Source organism: Perca fluviatilis, chromosome 23 (assembly GCF_010015445.1).
Source record: "Perca fluviatilis chromosome 23, GENO_Pfluv_1.0, whole genome shotgun sequence".
Lineage (NCBI taxonomy): Eukaryota > Metazoa > Chordata > Actinopteri > Perciformes > Percidae > Perca > Perca fluviatilis.
Genome location: NC_053134.1, coordinates 1,372,840 through 1,384,402, shown reverse-complemented (window position 1 = coordinate 1,384,402; position 11,563 = coordinate 1,372,840). Strand labels below are relative to the sequence as shown.

Below are 11,563 nucleotides of genomic sequence, written 5' to 3'. Positions count from 1 at the left end.
AGAACCACTGGGCCATACTTCTACAGAGGTGCCAGACCTGAGTAAAGACCCTGAGCTGACCCGACAGACCCGAGGCGTCGGCATTTAACGAGACACGGGATCCCAAAATATCAAAGAGAAGATCAGGTCCAGACGGATCCTAAGACTTCACAGATCCAGGTCTAAAGGTTTTGGGAAGTTCCCGTCTGTGAAGTTTCTTGCAGCCTGAAGGCCCTTTTGGATCGACTGTACACAAAGACAACCTGGGCGTCTGAAACTCTCTCTCACAGTTCTCAGAGAAGCAGAGACATGCAGGACTCCTCCTCCTCCTCCTCCTCCTCCTCCCTCCTCCTCCTCCTCCTCCACCTCCTCCTCCTCTACACTCCTCCCCTCCTCCACCTCCCTCCTCCTCCTCCTCCTCCTCCTCCCTCTCCTCCCCTCCACCTCCTCCTCCTCCTCCTCCTCCGGTCCTCTTACTTCAGTTAGTATGGCCGTCCCTCCCAGCCCTGGAGGAAACACACGCTGGCTTTCCTTCCTCAGAAATCTGTTTCCTCTCGTCCTGACGCGTCCCTCACTTTAGTCGCTTTTTAGAACGTTCTTTTACCATTTTCTCTTTTTTAAATGCTATGACAAACTTTGTCAACACACAGATACACACACACACACACAGATACACACACACACACACAGATACACACACACACACAGACAGATACACACACGCACACACACAGATACACAGACACACACAGACAGATACACACACACACAGATACACACACACACAGATACACAGACACACGCACACAGATACACACACACACGCGCACACATACACAGACACGCACACAAATACACACACGCACACAGATACACACACGCACACAGATACACACGCACACACACAGATACACACAGACACACACAGATACACACAGATACACAGACACACACACACACAGACACACACACACACAGACACACAGATACACACACGCACACACAGATACACACACACACACACACACACACACACAGACACACACAGACAGACACACACACACACAGACACAGATAAACACAGACACACACAGACACACACGCACACACACACACAGACACACACACAGACACACACTAAGACATGGATACACACACGGGTTCAGACAGATATTTAGAAATGATGGTCGCGCTCGGTCACATCAGCGCGATAAGGCATCTGTTGTAAAATGGTGCTGCGGCTCCTTTAAGAGAGGTCAGTGTGTGTGAGTGTGTGTGTGTGTGTGTGTGTGTGTGTGTGTGGAAAGTGGGCAGAAGAGAGATAGAGAAAGAGGAAGCAGATGTTTGTAGATGCAACCAGAGCAGAGTTGGTGCAGTAGTCCTTCCAGAAAAACACAGAGTTGTTTTGTGATTGTTGCGGGGCAAAGATCCTTGATTATTCAGTATGTTTTCTTAAAAATGCTGATGGAATATGCTCTATATGATATTTATGCAATTTTATGAGTGTGTGTCTGTGAGTGTGTGTGTGTGTGTGTGTGAGAGAGTGTCTGTGAGTGTGTGTGTGTATGTGTGTGAGTGTGAGAGTGTGTGTGTGTGAGTGAGAGTGTGTGTATTAGTGTGTGAGTGAGTGAGTGAGTGTGAGTGTGTGTGTGTGTGTATGTATGTGTATGAGTGTGTGTCTGTGAGTGTGTGTCTATGTGTGTGTGTGTGTGTGTGTGTGTGTGTGTGTGTGTGTGTGTGAGTGAGTGTGAGTGAGTGTCTGTGTGTATGTATGTGTATGAGTGTGTGTCTATGTGTGTGTGTGTGTCTGTGTCTGTGAGTGTGTGTGTATGTGTGTGAGAGTGTGTGTATTAGTGTGTGAGTGAGTGAGTGTGAGTGTGTGTGTGTGTATGTATGTGTATGAGTGTGTGTCTGTGAATGTGTGTCTATGTGTGTGTGTGTGTGTGTGTGTATTGGTGTGTGAGTGTGTGTGTGAGTGAGTGTGTGTGTGTATGTTGTGTATGTATGAGGTGTGTGTCTGTGAGGTGTGTGTCTATGTGTGTGTAGGTAGGTGAGTGTGTGTGTGTGTCTGTGAGGAGTGTATAGGTGTGTGAGTGTGTGTGAGTGTGTGAGAGTGTCTGTGAGGTGTGAGAGTGTCTGTGAGTGTGTGAGAGTGTCTGTGAGTGTGTGTGTATGAGTGTGTGAGTGTGAGAGTGTGTGTGTGTGTCTGTGTGTGTGTGTATGTGTGTGTGTGTGTGTGTGTGTGTGTGGTACCTTGTGTCTGCCGCGGTAAACGTTGGCCGTTGCTCCCTGTCCCAGCAGGTCTGAGATCAGCCACAGGTAGTTGGTAGTGCTCTGCATCCTGACGGCTGCAAGTGATCCTGCAAACACACAAACAGCTGATTAGGGGTGACCCCCAAATAGTCGAATATTCCATGTTTAATATTCCATGTTTAATATTCCATGCTCTGATAGAAAGAGAGTGATTCGACTGCCAGTCTGTCAGCCGAATCTTTGCAGCGCCGTAAAGCCCAGTTCAGACCAGAGATTCAGACACACAAACACACGAGCACACACAACAGGACAGGTAACACACACACACACACACACACACACACACACACACACACACACGCACACACACACCCCCCACCACACACACACACACACACACAACAGGACAGGTAACACACACACACACAACACACAAACACACACACACAACAGGACAGGTAACACACACACACACACACAAGGCCAAACACGCAACAGACACACACACACACACACACAAACGCCGCCTCGCAGCACACACACACACACACACACACAACAGGACAGGTAACACACACACACACACACACACACACACACACACGACAGGTAACACACACACACACACACACACACACACACACACACACACACACACACACACACACACACACACACACACACACACACACACACACACAACAGGACAGGTAACACACACACACACACACAACAGGACAGGTAACACACACACACACACACACACACACACACACACACACACACACAACAGGACAGGTAACACACAACACACACACACACACACACTACAGGACAGGTAACACACACACACACAACAGGACATATAACACACACACACTACAGGTAACACAGGCACAATTTTATTTTTCTAATATAAATATTACTATTTCATTCTAAATACTTTATTCATTAAATGATGTATTCAGATATATCTATATATATAGATATATATCTATATATAGATATATATATAGATAAATAAGGATTATTTTATAAAATTATTTGTATTATGTCAAAAGTAGTAAAAATAGCGATAATGAAAAGAAGCAGTGCAACAACAAAAAAGTAAAATCAAAAAAAAAAAAATCTATATGTCGCTAGTATACTTTCACTACGTCATTACGTATTCGCACGTCGCCATCGGTAGGTGGGAAATTCCCGTTTTCAGGCCTGAAACAACAAAATACCTGCACAGGCACACAGCTACCCGTGACGTGACGATGATACAGCAGATTATGATTGAATTTAGTTTAATGAAACTGTATTTTAACAAGCCGCCATGTTTTCCCATCTAGTTCTCTTTAAATAACGTCGGCGGACATGGACGCTGACTGTCACAGAATCGGAACTAAACACGACCATTTAAACCCGCTACGTGCTAACAAGCTAACCGTCTACACTTTAACAGAATACCGGGTGCGTTAGCTAACACGTCGAGCTACAAACCGGTACCGGGAATAACGTATATTTACGGTTTTTCTTCCTTAAAATGAACCATTTTCATTTTGTTTATTTCCTACCCCTTCTTTACTGCTGCGGAGTCCTCTTCTTCCGCTGTTCGCTGACTACGTCACAGCAGCCGTCCAATCAGGGAACAGAGTGAGGCAAACGGGGGGCGCGGAACGATTACCGTAATACTCCAAGTAGCAGCGGCAGATAAACATTGTACGCCGCTCTTATCTACTGATTATGAATTTAAAAATATCTCTGAACGCAGTTTTTCTAGAGTTACACTCTAACCTCCCACCTTTAGTCACATCTTTGTTTTTAGTGGAAGAACATCTTGTACTAGCGTGGCAAAAATAGCTCACTGCTGGCTTTGACCAGTTATTACGGTAGCTGCAAAGGAACCTGAATCAAAACCTAAACTGTGAGATTGAACCACTTTAAAACTAGGGTGGAACCACATACTGAACATGGAACAGGTTAACTTACATAACACTGAGATAATAACTCAGTTATGTAAAGGTACGTGTTCATATTTAATGGTTACTGGACACACACACACACACACACACAGAGACACAAAGATAACATGCACGCACACACAGATCACACATACAGAGACACACACAAACACACAGATCACACATACAGAGACACACACACCCACACAGATCACACACACACACACAGATAACACACACACACACACAGACACACACACACAGATCACACACACACACACACAGAATCACACATACAGATAACACACACAGACAGACACACACACACAGATCACACACACACAGAGATAACACACACACACAGATCATACATACAGAGACACACACAGACACACAGATCACACACACACAGATAACACACACACACACAGATCACACACACACAGAGATAACACACACACACAGATCATACATACAGAGACACACACAGACACACAGATCACACACAACACACACACACACACACACACACACACACACAGATCACACATACAGAGACACACACACACACCCACAGATCACACACACACACACAGATCACACATACAGAGACACCTCACCACACACACAGATAACACACACACACACACAGATCACACATACAGAGACACACTCACACACACAGATAACACACACACACACAGACAGACACACACACACACAGAGATAACACACACACACACACAGATCACACATACAGAGACACACTCACACACACAGATAACAGACACACACACACAGATCACACACACAGAGATAACACACACACAGATCACACATACAGAGACACACACACACACACACACACATACAGAGACACACATACACACACACACACACAGACAGACACACACACACATACACACACACACACACAGACACACACACACAGACAGACACACACACATACACACACAGACACACACACACACACACACACACACACAGACACACACACACACAGACACACACACACACACACAGACAGACACACACACACATACACACACACACACAGACACACACACACACACACACACACACACAGGTGTGTTAGAGGGGGATACGTAGGTCAAAAGTTGCAAAGAAACTCCCCCACATTGTCTAACTTGCAAAAATAAATCCAACAGTAGGCGACGTGTCGGTACTAGACCTTCATCTGGTTTCTTTGCAACTTTTCAAAAATGAAAATGTCTTAACATGAATCCAACATATTATTAGCAAATATAAATTATCCTATTTATGAAAAACAGACATTGATTTACAGGTTTACTGGCCGATAGTCTCTAAGATCCACAGATACACTTCATCCTGAGGAACCACAAGCTGGGTTAGAAATATATATATATATATAGGGTGTTCTAAAATACCCACAATGCACAGCTAATCTGAGTGTACATACGATGTTCTTTACATTTTACATTGACAGAAAGAGCCAAAAAAACGTTGAAAAGTGACAAAAATGTAAAAAAAAAAAATGCGACAGAAACAGAGAGAGAGAGAGTTCAGAATCCCGGAGAAGAATGTGGAAAAACTAAAAACATAAATAATCGAAAAAGGTGATTAGACTAGTGACAAAATGCCTATAACAGTCCCTTATAGTGACGACTATATTTTAAAATAAAATTACTTTTCCCACGCCAAGATAGGTGGCAACAGGGGCGGATCTACCGGGGTGGTAAAAGAAAGCCTCGCCACCCCTGCTGCCCCCCCAGTTGGCAGCAACGAATTAAAAGTTACGGCCAATTTGACAATTTACGAGCGTGAATCTCCAATATCTGACTGCAGTCAGTCAAAAACTGTTTGCTTCACCTCTCACACATCTCATCACCTGGGTCTTCCCTTAATGCCTGTCCTGTGATAATGCCCCTTACTTCTATCAGACTTCTATCTCCTATTAGGTGAGATCACATTGTATGGTCACTTATTCCTAATATACTTCTATCATACTTCTATATCTCCTATGAAGTGAGATCATATGGTCACTTATTCCTAATATACTTCTATCATACTTCTATCTCCTATTAAGTGACATCACATTGTATGGTCACTTATTCCTAATATACTTCTATCATACTTCTATCTCCTATTAAGTGAGATCACATTGTATGGTCACTTATTCCTAATATACTTCTATCAGACTTCTATCTCCTATTAAGTGAGATCACATTGTATGGTCACTTATTCCTAATATACTTCTATCATACTTCTATCTCCTGTTAAGTGAGATCACATTGTATAGTCACTTATTCCTAATATACATATATCATACTTCTATATCTCCTATGAAGTGACATCACATTGTATAGTCACTTATTCCTAATATACTTCTATCATACTTCTATCTCCTATTAAGTGAGATCACATTGTATGGTCACTTATTCCTAATATACTTCTATCAGACTTCTATCTCCTATTAAGTGAGATCACATTGTATGGTCACTTATTCCTAATATACTTCTATCATACTTCTATCTCCTGTTAAGTGAGATCACATTGTATGGTCGCCTCAAATGCAGGACACTGATTGCATGAGATGAAGTGTGTCTGTATGAGTGTGTAAATGGCAGCCTCTGTCCTTTTGTAGTGTGTACATACTATTTATCATCACACTGTGATAACTATGATTAAATTCAGTATATATACGTCTGACATATGTTGCCACCCCTCAAAAATTCCTGCCCCCCTCTCGCCACCCCATAAATATTTTTCTAGATCCTCCCCTGGGTGCCAAGAAGGCCCAGTTTGGAACTGGTAAAGTCCTCAGGTACCCCTTTTCCACCAACAAGAACCAGGTGCTGGTTCAGAGCTAGAGCTAGGTGCCGGTTCAGAGTTGGTTCGACTGACGAGCCTCCAAAGAACCGGTTAACTTTCCCACAGAGCTAAAGAGCCGGCACAGAGCCGGCACAGAGCCAGGTCTTACATCACCGTATACGTCTCATCTTTCCCAGCAACGTTAGCGCAGCAGCGGCGCCAAACACAAACACACCATCAACAATGGCGGTCGTTGCTCTGCTACTGATGTTCGTGGCTTTGCGGACCGACATCGGCGTCCAAACTCGGCGGATCCAACGTGTTGTCGCGGCTCGCCTTTATAGTGCCAGACAGCAGCTCGTTTCCTCCTCTGACCACTACTACTACTGCTGCTGCTACTACTACTACTACTAACCGCTGCCACCAGCATACTGCTACTACTACAACCGCTGCCAACTGCTGCCGCTGCTACTGCCGCCGCCCCCTGCTGCAACACCAACAAAATGCCGCCTGCCACCACCACCACTACTGCTTCCACTGCTACTAACCACACCGCTGCTACTACGACTACCCTACCGCTTAACAACCGCCGCTGCTGCTATACTACTACCCACAACTTAACTACTGCGCAACACCACCACCTATCACCCACCGCTCGCCTCACTACTCACCACTGCTGCCTACTATCACTACTACCACTGCTGCTACTACCACTATAATACTGCTACCACCAACTACAACACCACTACTACCGCTACCTAACCACTACTCACTACTGCTACTACTACCTCTACGCTACTACTACTACTACTACTGCTGCTGCTACTTTCACTACTACTCACTGCTACTAATACTATCACTACCACCAACTTACCACTACTGCTACTACCACTTTCTACTACTGCCTACTACTCTACTACTGCTACTACTACTACTACTACTACACCACTTAACTATCACTACTACTACTACTGCTACTACTATTCACTGCCATACTACTACTACTACTGCTGCTGCTGCTACTACTACAACAACCACTGCTGCTACTACTACTACTACTGCTACTACACCTACTACTACTACTGCTACACCACTACTACTACTACTCACTGATTACTATGCTACCCTACTACAACAACACTTATTACCGCCAACCCGCTACTTCTCTACTTCCTACGCCGCTGCTACTCACTCTACCACTGCTGCTACTAACGCTGCTACACTACTACTACTTACTACCACCACGGCCACTTCACTGCTACTAACTACTACTACTACTGCTGCCACTACTACTGCTGCCTTACTAGCTGCTGCTGCTGCGCTGCGGCCTGTTTAAATCGCCATCCATCGTGGTTTATCCGTTAACTCAAAAAGGCGGTCACAAGTTTCTGTTCGGTCTTGTTGGTCACGGTAACGCCTCCAGCTTCTGACGTAAGCGGTTCTTACTTCTGGCCCAGCGATGATTTGGTGCTGCTTAAGAACCACTTTTACCGGTTCGGAGCTGGTGCTTTGGTGGTCCAAGAACAAGGAACCGATTTGAAACTATAGGCTCTGGCTCCGAACCAGCACCAGCTCTGCCTCGGTGGTAGAGTCCTCTGGGAGCCCCGAGTTGGCCTCGGTTAACTTGTTCTTATACTGCACTGTAAATTTCATTCTTGTATTTTAATCGTTTTTATGTAAAGCACTTTGAATTGCCCTGTTGCTGAAATGTGCTATACAAATAAAGCTGCCTTGCCTTACCTTGCCTTGCCTATAATGATGCAAAAAGGCGCCAAAAACATTAGGAAAAGCTACAAAAGGTACTACATTTTACTCCTGTATACCCACAATGCAACGCGGGCATGTTTTCCCAGAGGAGGAGAAGAAGCAGAAGGACCAGAGAAAACTGGAAAGGAGAAATGGAGCTGGCTTTCATTTCTAAACAGTGGAAATGTAACAATGCAACATACATTATATATATACAACCTTTAATATTTTCCTGAGGGCTTGGTTTGTTTCAGAAACGTATAATGGCGCGGACACACTGATAACGATAATCGGCCGTCTGACAGTCTGAGGGGCCGTCGGCCTTCATTTGGGCCGATTTGACGTGTATAATCGGGGGGACGGGCACTGCCGGCAGTCTGACTCAATGACCAATCTGATTGGTGGAGAGCTAACCAGGAAATGGGGAGCGGGATGAGCGTGACTAGAGTCCCTCAAAATCTGAGGAAAATCTTTTAAGATAATTTTTTGGGGCTTTTCTGCCTTTAATTTTTGATAGGACAGCTAGGTGAGAAAGGGGAGAGAGAGAGAGAGAGAGAGAGAGAGAGAGAGAGAGAGAGAGAGAGGGGGGAAGACATGCAGGAAATCCTCACAGGTCGGATTCGAACCCTGGACCTCTGCGTCGAGGCATTAACCTCTCAGTATACTTCAATTCAATTTTATTTATAGTATCAAATCATAACACGAGTTATCTCGAGACACTTTACAGATGGAGTAGGTTGAGACCACACTCTATAATTTACAAAGACCCAACAATTACTGCAATTCCCTCAAGAGCAAGAGTGCGACCAGTGGCGAGGAAAAACTCCCTCTTGGGAAGAAACCTGGGACAGACCCAGGCTCTTGGTAGGAGGTGTCTGACGGGACAGACCCAGACTCTTGGTAGGAGGAGTCTGAAGGGACAGACCCAGGCTCTTGGTAGGAGGTGTCTGATGGGAAAGACCCAGGCTCTTGGTAGGAGGAGTCTGATGGGACAGACCCAGGCTCTTGGTAGGAGGTGGGACAGACCCAGGCTCTTGGTAGGAGGTGGGACAGACCCAGGCTCTTGGTAGGAGGTGTCTGACGGGACAGACCCAGGCTCTTGGTAGGAGTTGTCTGACGGGACAGACCCAGACTCTTGGTAGGAGGTGTCTGAAGGGACAGACCCAGGCTCTTGGTAGGAGGAGTCTGATGGGACAGACCCAGGCTCTTGGTAGGAGGAGTCTGAAGGGACAGACCCAGGCTCTTGGTAGGAGGAGTCTGAAGGGACAGACCCAGGCTCTTGGTAGGAGGTGTCTGAAGGGACAGACCCAGGCTCTTGGTAGGAGTTGTCTGACGGGACAGACCCAGACTCTTGGTAGGAGGTGTCTGAAGGGACAGACCCAGGCTCTTGGTAGGAGGAGTCTGATGGGACAGACCCAGGCTCTTGGTAGGAGGAGTCTGAAGGGACAGACCCAGGCTCTTGGTAGGAGGTGTCTGATGGGACAGACCCAGGCTCTTGGTAGGAGGAGTCTGAAGGGACAGACCCAGACTCTTGGTAGGAGGTGTCTGAAGGGACAGACCCAGGCTCTTGGTAGGAGGAGTCTGATGGGACAGACCCAGGCTCTTGGTAGGAGGAGTCTGATGGGACAGACCCAGGCTCTTGGTAGGAGGTGTCTGACGGTGCCGGTTGGGGATGTGATGAACAGTGGCGATAATAGTCACATTAATAATGGAACAGTGACTTCAAATGGTAGTCGTAGTAGTTCATGTCATATCAGGGCGCTGCAGGGCGTTACAGGATGTAGCGTGGCCCAGCAGAGCATGGATGGACGTAGCAGGAAGCAGCAGGAAGCTGCAGGGTTCAGCAGGAAGCAGCAGGGTTCAGCAGGACGCAGCAGGGTTCAGCAGGAAGCAGCAGGGTTCAGCAGGACGCAGCAGGGTTCAGCAGGAAGCAGCAGGGTTCAGCAGGAAGCAGCAGAGTTCAGCAGGAAGCAGCAGAGTTCAGCAGGAAGGAGCAGGGTTCAGCAGGAAGCAGCAGGGTTCAGCAGGAAGCAGCAGGGTTCAGCAGGAAGCAGCAGGGTTCAGCAGGGTTCAGCAGGACGCAGCAGGGTTCAGCAGGGTTCAGTAGGACGCAGCAGAGTTCAGCAGGAAGCTGCAGGGTTCAGCAGGAAGCTGCAGGGTTCAGCAGGACGCAGCATGACATTGCAGGGCACCGCAGAGCTTAGCAGGGAGTGCAGCAGGACCACGGCGACAGCTGCAACCAGGATCTTGGTGCCAACGTTCTCCAAGGAAATACGCTGGGTGAAAAAACATAAGGACTCCGGGGAGTAAACTCCCCAGAAGCTAGGATTAGTAACAAGCATTTCTGGAACGGGATGCACACAAATGATAATAGAAAGGGAGAGGAGAGAGCAGGACAGTGTGTCAGAGGAAGGAAGGAAGTCCCCCGGCAGTCCAAAACTATAACAGCGTAACTAAGAGAGACAGGACATAAGGAGAGGTAGCCTGTTCGGGATTGGAACTCTCCCCTGCCGGATCGGGCTGTGCTGGCCTGCCTCCCTCTACTTTTGTTGTATATTATTAATCTAACAATTATACTGTATGTGCGCCTGCTCCACCCACTGAACCAACCCGGCCACGATGAAAATCTTTTAAACTGACCTTTGTTGATCTGAAATGAAGACAGATTCAGACACTGCACGGTCTATTTCTCTCTTCAAATGTTTCCAGAAACATTTTTCGGTGAACTATTTTAGTACAATATGAGATCAGATTCTCAACGAGCGGCAATGACGAGAAACCAGACCCCACGTGACGCGTTCGTCCAATCAGCTGCCGGTTTT

The 11,563-nt window shown here is 46.4% G+C and overlaps 1 protein-coding gene across 1 annotated transcript in view; it reads right to left on the bottom strand.

The window, feature by feature from the left end:
• tbk1 (TANK-binding kinase 1) overlaps positions 1–3,867 on the bottom strand; it is a 34,218-nt gene extending 30,351 nt beyond the window's left edge. The window contains 2 exon segments of the mRNA XM_039791257.1: positions 2,233–2,339; positions 3,795–3,867. Of these exon segments, the coding sequence (XP_039647191.1) occupies positions 2,233–2,319 (87 nt within the window). The 5' untranslated portion in view covers positions 2,320–2,339; positions 3,795–3,867.
• Between the last annotated feature and the right edge of the window lie 7,696 nt (positions 3,868–11,563).